This window comes from Lycium ferocissimum, chromosome 8, assembly GCF_029784015.1.
Source record: "Lycium ferocissimum isolate CSIRO_LF1 chromosome 8, AGI_CSIRO_Lferr_CH_V1, whole genome shotgun sequence".
Lineage (NCBI taxonomy): Eukaryota > Viridiplantae > Streptophyta > Magnoliopsida > Solanales > Solanaceae > Lycium > Lycium ferocissimum.
The window spans coordinates 18,765,182-18,780,945 of NC_081349.1; the positions used below are offsets into that span (position 1 = coordinate 18,765,182).

Sequence of the window (15,764 nt, forward strand, 5' to 3'; positions counted from 1 at the left end):
GCAAAATTAAAAGTGAACAAATAAAAGTAAACGGAGAGAGTATAATAGTTTGTTAGAAACACCCGATGTGAATAAGTATTTTTACCAATTCATTCCATGAACATTTTACCTCATGGACTCTGTGTGTGGCTGTGTGCGTGTGAGAAGACAGGGTTTTCTGCCACGTGGCATCTTAAGTGGGTTCCCATTACCCGACCCGACCCGACCCGACGTGCCGTCACTGAACGTTTGGGATCTATATATGTACGTGTGTTTATACGATAAAATTGACTTTTCTCTGTTGCCACTTGCCAGGGGGAAACTTACAAGTTTGGAATTTTGTTTTTTGTTTCTTTTCTCTTTCTTTTTTTATTTTATTATTAAATTAAAGCTCACCGGTAGCTCTGAAAATCACGTAAATTCCAAAAAAAAGAAAAGAAAAAAAGAATCTTTTTTCAAGATTTCATAAGAACTACTTATTAGAGAGAAGGAGATTGAAAGAGAATAGAAGGAAAAAATTAGTTCTTTTTCACGTTTCTTCTCTCTAAATCTTATTAAAGATCAGATTTTTATTCAGTTCTTGGTTTTTTTCTTATATGATCAGCTATATTTCTTGATACCCACAATTTGTTTTTTGTTTCTAAAAACACCCTTTTGGTAATCTAGGGGGGGGGGGGGTGGGTGGGGTGGGTGGGGGTGGAGAGATGGGTGGGTGTGTATCAAGACCAGATGGTTGTGTTGGTGGTAGATTGGGAGGTACAAAGAGGAAGTGTAGAAAAAGAAGAAAAACTGTTAATAAAAGGGTGTCTTTAAATGTATCAGATAGATCATCAGTTGATAATAAAGTTGATAAGTCTTTTCCTGTGGATCGCTCTTTCAACAATCCTACTTTTTATGGTACTTTCTTTTTCTCTATATCTTTGTTTTTTTTACCTTTGAATTTGCTTGTTTTCTTGTTAAATGAATCAATGTAATGGTGATTATTGGATTTTTTGATCTGTAATGCTGATTATTCATTTCTTCTATTACTACGTGTTGTCTCTTCTGGTTTACTCGTAGTTTTCTTGCTATCCTGATGTTGTTTCCGCTTTACTTGAGCCGATGGTCTATCAGAAACAGCCTCCCTACCTGTGGCAGGTAGGGGTAAGGTGTGCGTACACTCTACCCTCCCCAGACCCCACTTGTGGGATTACACTGGGTATGTTGTTGTTGTTGTAATGCTGATGGAGTGAGAAACTAATCTATGTTTGGAGTTTAATTTTTTCTTGACTTGGTTTAGTTAAGTTGATGGTTAGAGATGAGGAGTTTGGTGGGCTGCATTTTTCTTTGGAGGTTGGTTAGATGCATTCTGGGGAAATAAACTCAACTTTTCTTTGGAGTAGCTTATTTTTTATTTTTTTTTATATATTGTTAATAGGAAGAGTGGAGTTGTTTGGGTTTAGGGAGAGCCTAGAGAAGTGGTTCAGCTGAGGGAGCTTGATATTATACTTTAATGGCTAGTGGCGGAGCCGGAATTTTCACTGAGGGGGTTGAAAATATGAAGAAGTAAACACGAAGAAGCCAAGGGGATTTTACATCTACTATATATACATAGAAAATAGCTTTAATTTATACCATGTAATTTTCCGCCAACGGGGGTTCATCCCTTGCTTCCACTTGGCTCCGCCCCTGGTGGTGGCCTGGACACCACCGTTGTTAAAAAAAATACTTTATTGGTGGCATGGAGCTAATTCTTTAAATAGTATAAGTAAGTGAAGTTCCAATGACATCTTCAAGGCTTGTGTTAATTACTGGATGAAGGAGGAAGAGGCAAATGAAAAGGAGCTGTTTTGACAGTTTTATTGTCTATACTATGCACCCATATAGATCGATTTAAGTGTATGGTATGGTACACTCAGCTGCAATTTGTATATATTGCTGTGTATAACGCCTAGAGAGATGAGGAGGTGAGGCCAAATTGTTGAGAAAGGCTTAAGATTTTTCTTCTTTGGATGACATATAGTACTCATAATAACTCTCATTTATCTTTGGCATCTTAATTAGCATGCACCTGAATGGTGCTGATAAGTGAAATGCTGGGAACCAGACGTTTTTCTTCAACAATTTCTTTCTTGATTTGTTCTTGAATTAAGTGAGTTGGGCTAATTATTCCATTATGAATTTGGAATAGCTTATTCTAGGTTCAGTAATATACCCTTCTGACTGAGCTATGACATTGGATAATCAAAATAGACACTGTGTGATTAATGGAAATTATACATATACTGAGCTTATCAGTATGCTTGGCAGTAATTGACGGTACCAATTGACGTCCTAAAGAAAGACTCATATTGTTTTCTTATGATAAATATTGATGGTTCCTTTTATCTATTTTTGATGACCCTTTTATCTATTTTATCTAATGCTAAATTACTGAAAGTTGCTAATATCCTTTCAATGTTTCCGCTTATCCTAAAATGAGTGGCGTGCCTTTGAAACTGGAACTAGGCAGGTTTCTTTTAGATCACGATGGATATCATCTCTATCATATCTTCAGTTACCTTCCAATCATATCCTAAAATGTTTAGCTTCGCATTGCTTCTATCAGTTCAAACTAAAGCTGAATAGTAAATAGCGTATAAACCATTGCAACCGACCATTTTCTAACATTCTGTGCTACGATGCAATAACAGGAAGTACTGAAGAAGCATGGTTTGATTCTGCTGCAATATTCGAATCTGATGGCAGTGATGAAGATTTCCAGAGTGTTGCTGATGGTATGGCTTTCTCATTTCAGCTTATACGTTCTAACTGCAGTCAGGAAATTGACATTCTGTGAATTTAACAATAGAAATGTATCACAATATTCTGCAGATGTGCTCTCTCTCAACAGCTTTGATTGTGGGCGGACCAGTGTAGCTTCTGCAAAAGATGTCCAACATGGGGATGTTGATGTCAATGCCCACCACAGGTTATCCACCGACCTGCAGAGGCAGGGAGAATTATCAACAAGCAATCCTACTTGTAGCTCTGGCAGTGGCTCAGCCAAAACCGCGATCAACCCAAGCAGTGTGTTGCATCCAAAAGATGGGCCCCACAGTGAGGTACAGCCTGTGTTCATTGACGAAATCTCTTCGTCTGCTAATGGAAGCAGTGGCAGGGAGGATGGATTGTTGGATAACTGTGGAATTCTTTCAAACAACTGTTTGCCCTGTCTTGCATCCACGGTTGTACCAGTTGAGAAGAGACAATCTCTTAGCTCTAATTCTCCAAGTGCAAGGAAGAAAGCTGCCATAAAACTTCCCTTCAAATGGAAAGAAGGAAATCCTAATGCTGCTTTACGTAAGTTTCTATTTCTACCCTTTTCTCCTTGCAATCTATGCCTAGCCTCTTGGTCTAGTTGCTTCAGTTCAATGTTTCTGCATGTATTTCTAATTGTCAGTACTCTTTCTGGAACTAGTTTTTGACTACCTTTTATCAATTGCACAGAATGAATCAGTTGATTTATGCTTCCATCAGCAATGTGGGAGAATAAAGAAATCTCATGAATTGCTTTTTTGACTTTAGCCTATTACAGGATTTAATATAGTTGTGTTAATTATTTTTCTTCTAAAAAGAACTTGTTATATTCCACTATCATCCTGTAACTGTCAAAACTTTGTTCTATCTGATGCCAACGGGAAACAAAATTAAGTTATCTTCAGCTCTCCTAGAAATATTACTTGCGACAGTCGTGGACAATGTTTGAGCTGTTTATTCTTCTTCTAAGGTATAACTGAAGTGAACTTCCAATAAGCAAAATGGTCCAAAATTTATTTAACAGTGTAGTTAGTGAAGTACGAGGCAATGGACAAACGTTGGGTATAGAAACCTGTTCTGATGATGTTGTTAGGAGATTTATGTTGTGTGTATTTCTGTTGGTTTAATGCTCCTTCACTTTCTGAAAGATTGAAGGCCAAATGTTATCCACATGAGCTCATAGCTGTGTACTTTGTGCCGAGAGTAGATGAGTCTGAACTGCTAAAGGTGGCTGAATGCCTTAGCATGTGTCCTTTATTCTAATGTTAAAAGATTATCAAGGCCAAATATGATGTCACACATGTATGCTACATTTATGTGGGAAGCGTACATGCTGACTACTAAACAGATCAGCGAATTGAGGAAAAAAAAACTTACTCTTATCCTTTTATGTGGTACAGTTTCGTCTAAAGCCCTGCTTCAAAGGCCAATAGCTGGTTCCCAAGTACCAGTTTGCCGGTTGGAGAAGAAAATGCCTGATAGTTGGTCCCATATTGAACCGGGTACTTTCAGGGTTCGGGGAGAAAACTATTTCAAGTAAAGTGCTTCCTTCTCTTACCAATCACATGCACTCAGATAAATGTAAAATATTATACGAAGATGTGTCTAATCACATAAGAACTTAGAACATCTGTATGATAATAATCAACAAGCATATGGATATGTGCCAGCTGCCACACTAGTTCATGTGTTGTATAAGGTATTTTATTTCACACATTTGTTTTTGTGCAGGGATAAAAAGAAGGTGTTTGCTCGAAATTATTCAGCATATAATCCTTTTGGGGTTGATGTATTTTTAAGCCAGAGAAAAATATTTCATATTGCACGACATGTGGACCTTCCTTTCATTGAACATTCTGGAACACTTCCTCCCATTCTTGTTGTGAATGTCCAGGTATGATTGATTTTTTGAAATTATAGTAATGAGTATTTACATCATCTTTTTCTTGATCTAACCTTCACAAAAGCTTTCATGGTTCTGAAAGTGGTTTTGAATGTTATCTGCTTTGTTCATTTTAAGTTTGTTTGTGCAACTTTACAATTTAAGATAGGTATTGTCTCCACGCTATAGATGCAATTTCTCTTCAAAGTCTAAAGTACTTTGTTGCATAAATTAGTAGGAATTTCTGGCCCCCTCATGGGGCAGTTGAGTAAATGAATATAGTGTAATCACTAATCCTAATTTATTCACGGTGTGTCCAAAACTCCTAATCATACAGAGTTTCATTATTTAAGTAGTCATTTAATTCATGTAGTTTCTATTTAGCCTTTTCATAGCACGCTTAACCTTGCCTTTTGCTTTTAGTTTTTCTATGTATCAAAGTGCTCCCATTCATGTAATTTCTGTTTAGCCAACTTTCTTAGTGTTCTATAGTCACAGGATAGCTACTTCAAACTTGATCATTCCCTCATGTTGCGGAGGTACTGTTTTTCTTCCGCAGATCCCATTATATCCTACCACAATTTTTCAAGGTGAAACTGATGGTGAAGGGATGAGTTTTGTCTTGTATTTTAAGCTTTCAGAAAGTTACGCTAAGGAACTTCCTCCTCATTTTCAAGAGAGTATCAGGGTAAGTTTGAGCATTCATGTTTTTCTCATATTTATGCTTTTTCTTTCCTTTTCTTTTTCCGTATATGACTGGTTGGTTTCTCCATTTGATACTATCATCTTTTCCCGCTTCTTTTAATCTTTTTCAGTTCTATCTTTTTTTTTTTAACATCCTTTGCAGTGTTGAGTCATTTCACTTGGTCTTTTATATCTTGGTGTCATTTCTTCCATGTTTCATAGACCATAATATTTATTCTGTTCAGATTTTCTTTTGTGAATAGTCAAGTTCCTATTTGAAATAATTATCACTTTCCTCCCCTTGTCTTATCGTGGACAGAGGCTGATTGATGATGAAGTGGAAAAAGTAAGGGCTTTTCCTGTGGAACATACCGCACCCTTTAGGGAACGATTGAAGATATTAGGTCGTGTAGCAAATATGGAGGAACTCCCATTAAGTGCAGCAGAGAGGAAGCTTATGCATGCCTACAATGAAAAACCTGTTCTTTCACGTCCTCAGCATGAGTTTTACAAGGTAAATTTGGCCAAGATTGTGTTCTTTTTAAATTTGAGTACGATTTGGCTACACATCGTGTTCTACTAAAAAATTGTTAAATGACCCTGTCATTCCCTTTTAATATTTTTTTTTTTTTTTAAAAAATGACGAGGGAATTCAATCCCTTTTAGCACTTACTTTTGGGGAAAAGGCGAGCATGCTGTTTTGAACTGGGAAATATCCTAACTAATCTGGTATATCCAGTAGTAAATTAAGATAGTTTCCAAGTAGTGTAGTTTACATTTGTTACGGAAGCATAACATACTTCATTTAAATTTTTTCGCCCAAAATTTTAAGAAAAGTTGTTTCAGTTTGCATGTATCTAGACTGTTGCTCAATTTCTGGATTAAGAAAGAAATATATATATATAACTAGGTTTTGATTCGTCTTTTGATTCTTGCTTCGGTTGTTAATGATCTTTTTGCAGGGAGAGAATTACTTTGAGATTGACATAGATATGCATAGATTCAGTTACATCTCTAGGAAGGGTTTTGAAACATTCCTAGATAGACTAAAGCTCTGTTGCTTGGATGTTGGCCTAACAATTCAGGCAAGTATCTGTCCTCAATGTTCCATTCTTTTTTCTTTTCTACCAGAATATTTTTTCGGCCTCGGATATCATTTTTTTCATCTAGGTAATGTCTTTTACCACTTTCCAAGCAGGGCAACAAAGCTGAAGAATTGCCGGAGCAGGTTTTGTGTTGTATACGGTTAAATGAAATTGACTACGCGAATTATCAGCAACTGGGGTTGGAATAGCGAGCCCTTTGAATTAGCTGCACATACATTGGAATTGTCGAGATATGGCAAATAAAGAAGTAACTTAGAGAAGTTCAGTTGTCCCTCGCTTTTGGTGCCTACCTCTCTCAGTCTCACCCTTCCCCCATTTATCAAAATCTTCGGTGTCAGGCAGATTATAAGGGTAGCAGGTTCAACAGGAACTGTTAAGGACCTGTTTGGGGCCAACTCCTATGCCACCTAGCCTTTTATGACATGAGTTCTGGACAAGTCGATAGCTTACATTAGCTATATATATGTGTATGAATTCATGGACAACATTGAGAAATCAGTTAATGGAATAGATTCTAATTAATTCTTTTTGTCTGATAATGTAAGCAATCTGTTCAATTAACTTTCAGCAACACAGATTTTTAGTGCTTTTGATTTTAAATGCCAATATGCGAGGGAGGGAAAGGTGGACACTCTTGTTGATTTTCACCAAAGTCGGATACTTGTAGTGCTTGTGTTCTTATATGCCAAAGGTTTTAATGTGCAAATGGACAAGCGTTTTGGATTTCACCAAAATTATACACACTTCTACTGACAGTGTCTGTAATTTAACTTGTTATATCTGGTTACTTACCATTTATTATAGGTAACCTGCTTAATGTATATAGTGATTAGCTAGTGAAGAGTTGCATTAGCAGTTGAAGAAGCAATGAGTTGCATTAGCAGTTGAAGAAGCAATGAGTTGCATTGGCAATTTGATCATCTGTATTAAATTGTTTCTAGAAAATTATGTGAAGAGCAACAAATAGTTGAAGCTCAAGATTTACAGGGAGGAAGGGGTTTCCCACATAAACCTCTATTTTCGGAGAATGAGCTCTGAGGAAAATCAAGAAAGGCTTCCCATAAGGTATTTTTCCTTCAAGAAGATTATCTGAAAGTCTCAATTCTTTCAGGTTTGTCAGCTTCAGAAACTCCTCAGGGATTCTGCCTGTGAATTGATTTTTCTGCAGCATCAGTCTCTCCAGAGTGCTCACATTCGCCAGCGATGTTGGCAGGTTAGAGCCTAATCCATCGTAACTGAGATCCAAAGTCTCTAGTGATTTCAATGTTCCTATGGCAGTTGGTAATCTACCTTTGAGAAAATTATGCGATAAGTTTAAGTATTGGATTTTCTTGTCCTCCCGTGCCAATCTGTTCAATGACACTTGAGAAACTGTTATCAGAAAGATCAAGATATGTCAATGATCCTCCTTCAAGCCTGCTCTCATCTGGAAAACTGCATTAACAGTGCCTTCTAGCTTATTCGAGTGAAGGTCTAACACTCCCAGATTTTCAAGATTTGTGACAGTAGATGGAATCTCAGACACAAACTTGTTGTTAGAAAGGTTTAAAGAATAAATCCGAGATAAACTGCCAATCCAAGATTGAATTCTTCCTGAAAGATAGTTAGCCGATAAGTCTTGTTCCAGCAATGACCTGGCAAGTGATTGAATATCATCTTGTAATTCACCACGAATTCCACATCCTGCCAAGTAGATTCGCGATAGTGATGGCAACTGCATGAACCATTTGGGAATGGTTGATATGTTCAGATGGTTGAACGATAAATCCAGTGATTGAAGATTTGAAAGGGAAGAAATTTCCTGAGGCAATGGTCCTTCAATCATGTTATGAGATAAACTCAACAGGAGAAGTTGACTAAGCCCGTTTATCGATCTTGGCAACTGACCAGATAACTGCTTGCAACTGAGATACAACTCTGTGAGTGACTTGAGATTACCTAAACTAGAAGGGATAGGACCCTTAATATGATTGTTTGCAAGTGAAAGTCTCTGAAGGGAAGTCAAGTAGCCAATAGTTTGAAGTATCGTTCCACTGAGGCGATTGTTTTGCAGTCTTAGAAATCTCAGAGAAGACTATTGGCCTTGTTTTGAAGGCAACGGTATCTCTCCCTCGAGCTGGTTGGCATTCAGGTAAAGACTTGAAATGGAATATAAGTTAGAAATGGAATGAGGGATTATCCCGGTTAATGAGTTATTAGACAAATCAAGCTCTTTCAACACTTGCAGATTGCCAATGTTTTCTGGTATTTTGTCAGTCAATAAATTATTTTGAAGAGACAGAGATTCCAATTTTGTCAAGTTTGTTATAGACTCAGGAATTGCATCAGAAAGTTTATTCAAATGTATATCCAGTCTTTTAAGATTCTTCAGATCTCCAATGCATGAAGGAAGAAATCCAGGAAAACCATTTTCTTGGAGATACAGTTCTTCAAGTTTAGACAACTTACGCATGCTTTGCGGATGCACCAGTAAACTTGTTGCCAAGAAATTGAGTTTTCTGAGATTCGGAAGACGTAAACCAATCGAAGGAGTTTGCCCCGTGAGGCCCACAAGTTCACCTATATCGATGACCTCGAGAGAATTCAGAAGTGTGACTGAAGGAGATAAATAATTCCCCTACCATAGTAGATTGAACTGGTGCATCACCTGTACAACTCTTCCAGTTTCATTGCTGCAAAAAATACCTTCCCATTTACAACAATCTTGGTTTTTCCATTTATCTAATCTGCCAGAAGTATCTGATTGAATTCCAGCCTTGAAATCTTGAAGACTCTTTAAATCATTTGGATGGCATGACTTACTTTTGCAAAAGGTTGCGAGTGTTAGCCCTAGAAGAAACCGAAGAATTTGAGAACCCACTTTTATTGTTTTGCAGTAAACCTGTGGATGGTCACTAAAATATGCTTGAAAATGTTGGGGTATATATCATTAACCATGTGTTTAAACATGATATATTTTAACAATTGTCATGGTTAAAAGTCTAAGCGGGAAATTGATGGAATACATGCATAGACAGCGGAAGTAAATAGCCAGGATCGAACTTGCATGTAATATAGACAACACATAATCAAAGATTTCAATCAAACATAAAATCGATATTTATCTCTTGGAGCATGACTGCGGCTGCAAATCGAACCTTCAAGCATGAGCAAAAGCTGTCCACGTGTTCATCCTTTAGTTCCACAGTCTTCTGCTGTGTAACCCGAATAATACCAGAATTTGATATGAATATATTTATTTGATGATCTATAGGCCCGAATTTTGAAAATTTCAAGGCATTTAAAGCAAAAATGAAAAGCGTCAGGGAAAATATATTAAGTCACTGCGATTTGATCGTAGTGGCGAGTACCTCTTTGTAGAGTTCATTAGTTACTTATTAGATAGAGGAATCGCATTTTCAATTGTCTACACCAAGTATTCTATAATAGATTGGTGTGGAAGAGAAAAGAAATATGACTCTTTTAAAGGTGGTAAGATTAATGATTGCCTTATTTATATTTGCTTTTTTGTTCTGGGATATCTCTTAGAAACTGCGAGTTACGTTCTTAATTTAATTCCTTCTAAGTTAGTACCTTTGACACCCATAGATCAGTTGATTGGATGTAAGGTAAATCTGCAACATGTTCGGATATGAGGTTGTCTACCACATGTGTTCAAAGGGAAAACAAATAAGTGGGAATCAAGACGGGATGTACGCATGTTTATTAGATATCCAAAGGGAACGAAAGGAGGTTTATTTACTGTCCTAAAAGAAAATAAGGTAATTGTTAATACAACTGCTAGATTTTAGAAAAGGACTATTTAATAAACCAAGTTCCTAGAAGTAAACTAGTTTTATAGGAACTTAGCAAAGAAATAGCAAATGAGTCATCTAAAATTCAAAAGTTTAAGAACATCTAACCGACAAGTCAGGGTTAACGTTCCATTGCATTTAAGTAGTGGGAGAAACGTAATGGACGTAAGGAAATTCCCACATAACTAATACATGAATAAGTTACGAGGGAATCTATGTATTATTTCATGCGGGGTAAAAGATGAAATAACTAATACATAAATAAAAAGTTGAAATGACAATATTACCATCATTCCCCACTTAAATACTTTCCTTTTCTAAACAAATATTTTTATATAATTTTTTTATATAATATTTTACTGTAATATTTTAATATTTTTTAAAAAATATTATTTTAATATTGTAAACAAATATTTTAATTTTAAAAATTATATAATATTTATTAACTTTTAATATGACAAACCAACATCCAAAGAAATAATTTATGCATAACTACTTATATAACTAAACCATGCATAACTAATACCTGCATTACTAATAAATGCATAACTAATACCTACATAATCCTAACTAGCTACCAAACGACCCCTTAGGGGCATAAGTTCTTTAAGAACGCGGGCAAAACTCGTGAATATCATAATACATAATTTATGCCCCTATAGGCATTAGTTCGATTTTGAAGGATAAAAATTAAATATAAGCTCATTTGGAGGGCAAGAATTAAAAACCAGCATAAAATAGCGGAAAAAGTGCACATGACCCCTAATATATTAATGTACGATTTCTCATCCACTTTAACTTTTATTCTTCTACGATTAGGATTTAATTTATATACAATGGTGGTATTAACTTTTTTTTTTCATTATCATATATATATATATATATAATTTACGCCTTAAGTAGGTGTGGCCTTTATCATTATATTTTAGCCTAATAACGAAGCCAATAACATGCCTTATTTTTTAAGTCTCTCCAATAAGTTTTCATCACTTCTTTCATTGTTTAATTAAAGAAAGACTAGAAAATATTTTATCTCATCCCAATTCATGTGATATACTTTCATTTTTAGTCTGTCCTAAAAAAATGATATATATATCTATATTTAGAAATAATTTAACTTAAAACTTCTTTTTTGCCAAACAATTTAATTTTGTTGTCATAGTATTGACTGTTGTTGCAAAAAGTACTTTTGACAACAACAAAAAAGTTGTTGCACGTCGTTGTAATAACAACTGATGGACAAAGTTAATGCAACAACAAAATAATGTTGTTGCCAAAAGTACTTTTTGCAACAATAGTTTATCTATGACAACAAAAACATTTTTGTTGACAACTGTCTTCTTTCTTGTAGTGTCTCATTTTACCCGTAATGAAATGATCCACAGTCACAAAAATATATATAACTTATTTTAGACCACAAGTTTTAAAAGCCTCTTATCTGTCTTAAATACCGTGGCTAATCAAATTATATCACTTAAATTAAGACGGAGGGAGTATTTGTTTTTGATGAGTTGTGTGCACGTAATTTGCATATTTTGTGAGCTCGTGCTGCTTTGAAAGAAAAAGTAGAGTACTTTATATCTCTACCCTCACCTGTCCCTTTTATGCAAAACAAGATCTTCTATATAAAGTGTCTGTTTGGCTACTTTCTAATTGGTCAAACACACACAATGCCAAAAATACATTTGAAAATAATGAATAACTCACGTTCCCACATGCTCAATGTTTTTTTATTTAAAGGAACTAAATGTCGAATTATTTTTTAAGGGAACTAGTAGTATTTGCTACCTTACACAGTCATCATTTAAAACTTATTATTCTTATTATTATTTCATTAAATTGCTTTTTAAGGTTACTTATATAAAAATTCTTACAATGATAGAAATGACTAAAAATATTTCATTCATGAAATTTGTTGATATAAGACCAGGGCGGCTCAATGATGTTGGGGCCTAAAACCAAATTTCAATGAGAGGTCTAAATTTATTTTTATCACAAAAACGAGAATAGACATATTTGCAACCTTTTAACACCATTGCTTTCCGTTTCCAACCAAAGAATGTACTCCCTCCGATCCGGAATGAGGATTTAGCCTCTAAAAGTTTGGTCCAAAATAATTAAGGTTTTAGTATATCAAAAAGGCATTTTATTCTTTCTCCAAATTTACCTTGGACACATTCTTAATTCAATGAATAAATTTAATGCTTGTTATAGTTTCAAAGGCCCTCTTGATTAAGGGTATTTTAGTCAACACACCTCTTAATTTTTAGGAGTAAGTGAATTCCTTAATTCATGTGCCAAAGTCTAAAACCTCAATTACTTTGGAACGGGGAAAGTATGTATGAACATGATCTAAATGAAGGCATCTCTGTTGTCTATGTATTTTATGTATTCAATATATCTCTTCTCGGGATCTACACTAGATCATGCATCAACACCAAATCGATCATTCGAGGCTTATGCTTTACCACATTGTATATCAGTTGTCGTAGTATCAGCAAAATGTGCTTGCATCCACAGCAAAGCAGAGGCAAAACAATTTCTTGATCAAATATTTAGCTTACTAAGAATATGGTGTTTGCGCACCAAAATTATCTCCTATTCTTAAATAAATTTCTGTTTGCAAGCTCCGAAGTTCATTATGGCTTTAGTTCAAGCCTTATACTGTTGCAGTATATCTATCGAAATTCCAAAACGTGGATTTACCTTTACATGATGCTATATGGGAAGAGTGTCAAATGCCAAGTTGATCGGAGCAAATACACATGCGATATTTGACATGTATCCACCCCTGCCTATGGGGTAATCAATTTCTATATACAACATAAGTACATTTCAAAAGTAAATACTTATCTAATGGGAATGAATAGCTGTAAACAATTTTGTGGCAGGGTTGAAAGACTACGCTATCAAAGTACTTATCCTTTCTTTGGTAGAGTATAGCAGTAGCAGTCAAATTTCAGAATCACAGGTTTGACTATGAAAATGGTGAAACAAAGCTTCTTTCAAGGGCACAAAAATTTGAATTTTTGCTTAAAATGACATGAGGTGCAAGAGCAAATATTGTAATGGAGTCCCTATATATTAAGGGTCATGATGATTCATATTTCATCACAAGCATCTCCAAAACACATTTCTCCACTTTCAAAGTCATTTCCTTTAAAAAACATGGATATTGAAAGTGGTAATTCTACACCTAATATCTTTCATACTCCCGAAAGAATACTTCCGTTGCCTCATGAATTCGGTCAAGAAAACAATGGTCTTCCTACTTTCATCGTTGGTGATGGACCCGGTAATATTAACTCTCTTTAATTCCATCAACATTCTTTTATGCTTCAATATAATATCGCACCCAATGTTTTGTTTTTCTTGGTGAAGCAACTTCTGGTAAACACACCATCTTTTATAGTCTACCTCTGGAATTTCAGCTTTAGGATATAACTTTACAATAGAAGAATCAACCTTTATAGTCTACCTCTGGAATTTTGGTTTACCTGTCAACATTGTCTAACTTATTTTTTTCTTTTTTCCCTTTCCAGCTGATCCATTTGTTGACAAAGCAATTGCTACTAGGCTGCGTAATTTGGAGATTAGAGCTCTAGAGCTCTTAGAAAAGTTTATCGCTTTGGAGAAAAGAAGCGAGGAGGTTTCAAATTCCCTGTTCAACAATTCAAGCGCTTTTCTAGTCTTTGCAGCCTTTTCTTTTTTCAACCTGAAAAATTTAACATGCGGTTTAGCATGGAAAATCTTCGAAATGTCCATGATTTAATTTATCAGCAACTTTTTTCGTTCACGGAAATTAGGGAAGGAAAAATTTGTTATTCTAAATAAGACAAAAAATGCTCTATTAACAACTCATGAGAATTTGGTTTATGAAGTGGAGGTACTTAGAGAAGTTGAACTGATGAAGGCAATTGTTGATACTGATCATGCGGCCGGAGTTGGGGTTCGAGCTGATGTTGAGGTTGCGTATGCGAGTGAGTGTGCGTTGGTGAAGCGAAATGTAATTTTTTGTCGAACTCATGCTATTGTAGACTCAGAGCCTCCTAAGGGGTTTGATGAATGACAACAAAAATGGGAGAGGAAGTCATATTATATGACTGGACTTATTCAACTTTGCATTGTGGTCGTTCTTACCGCTGTGTTGTATTGTGGTATCAGGTATGTTTATATATATATATATATATATATATATATATATATATATATATATATATATATATTTAATTTATTGATAATTTTTATGTTTTAGTTCTTTATATTAATTAAGTGAAAATTCTAACTCTTAATATTGTTGTTTTTGTTAGGATTTTTGTGATGGTGAAATGCATGTGTAACATGGAAGGATCAATGTGGCATTCCGTAGTGGGTTTTATTATTTTGTTTTTGAGGCATAGCAAAAAACAAAAAATAAAATAAAATTATGCTATGTCTAGTTTAAGTTTTTTGGGCCTGCTGGAGGCTACTTTTGTCTACCAGATGTAATTGTCTTTTAATTTAATGAAAGTTATTTTTAGTTTACAATTGTTCTGTTCTTATTTCACATACTCAAAGAATGAAATACGAGCACAATATTACATACGGTTTGTAGTAATCTTATCAACGCGCGCATTCAAACATTTAACCAAACCAGTGTCCAAGTAAGCTTTTGTTTTACTTGTCGATTCTTTGTCTTTGCTCAACTGAAATGAGAATAAGACAAACTAAAACTCTTAATGACTACTTTTATTAATTTCGCAGAATGAATCAATTGTTTTATGCTTCGATCAGCAACGTGGAAGAACAAAGAATAGATTGCTCTTTTGACCTTTGCCTGTTACAGGGTTTAATATAGTTGTATTGCATTCTTTTTCTTCTGAAAGAACTTGTTATATTCAACTATCGTCCTGTGTAACTGTCAAAATTTTGTTCCATCTGATGCCAAGAAGAAATATTATTAGGAAATTAAGTTATCTTCAGCTTTCCTAGAAATATTACTTGCAGACAGTCGTGGACAATGTTTCAGTCGTGGACAATGTTTGAGCTGTTTATTCTTCTTTCTAAGAAATAAGCAAAATGCTCCAAAATTTGTGTAAAAGTGTAGTTACTGAAGTGTGAGGCAGTGGACAAATATTGGGTATAGAAACCTGTTCTGATGCTGTGGTTAGGAGATTCATGTTGTGTGCATTTCTGTTGGTTTAATGCTCCTTCACTTTCTGAAAGATTGAAGGCCAAATGTTATCCACATGAGCTCATAGCTGTGCACTTTGTGCCAAGAGTAGCTGAGTCTGACCTGCTAAAGGTGGATGGAAACCTTAACATGTGTCATTTGTTCTAATGTTAAAAGATTATCATGGCCAAATATGATGTCACACATGTGTGCTACATTTACGTGGGAAGCGTACATGCTGGCAACTAAACAGATCAGGGAATTGAGGAAAAACAAATTGTTCTTATCCTTTTTTGTGGTACAGTTTCGTCTAAAGCCCTGCTTCAAAGACCAGTTTGCCGGTTGGAGAAGAAAATGCCTGATAGTTGGTCCCATATTGAACCGGCTAC

General features: G+C 35.3%; 1 protein-coding gene and 1 pseudogene across 1 annotated transcript; one reads left to right on the forward strand and one right to left on the reverse strand.

The window, feature by feature from the left end:
- Positions 1 to 302: 302 nt before the first annotated feature.
- Positions 303 to 7,035, forward strand: LOC132067446 (uncharacterized). Its single transcript, XM_059460683.1, has 9 exons — positions 303 to 876; positions 2,652 to 2,735; positions 2,833 to 3,300; positions 4,158 to 4,293; positions 4,489 to 4,651; positions 5,199 to 5,327; positions 5,643 to 5,837; positions 6,286 to 6,408; positions 6,522 to 7,035. Exons 1-9 carry the CDS (start codon positions 684 to 686, stop codon positions 6,615 to 6,617), a joined length of 1,587 nt encoding a protein of 528 aa, XP_059316666.1. The 5' UTR covers positions 303 to 683; the 3' UTR covers positions 6,618 to 7,035.
- Positions 7,036 to 7,403: 368 nt separating this feature from the next.
- LOC132066097 (LRR receptor-like serine/threonine-protein kinase FLS2) lies at positions 7,404 to 9,352 on the reverse strand (annotated as a pseudogene).
- Positions 9,353 to 15,764: the final 6,412 nt, after the last annotated feature.

Excerpts from the sequence above, each read along its gene's own strand:
- LOC132067446 (XM_059460683.1), top strand. The coding sequence starts at position 684 with ATGGGTGGGTGTGTATCAAGACCAGATGGTTGTGTTGGTGGTAGATTG. Across the intron at positions 4,652-5,198 it reads TTCTTGTTGTGAATGTCCAG|ATCCCATTATATCCTACCAC; the intron begins GTATGATTGATT and ends TTTCTTCCGCAG. Across the intron at positions 5,328-5,642 it reads ATTTTCAAGAGAGTATCAGG|AGGCTGATTGATGATGAAGT; the intron begins GTAAGTTTGAGC and ends TATCGTGGACAG.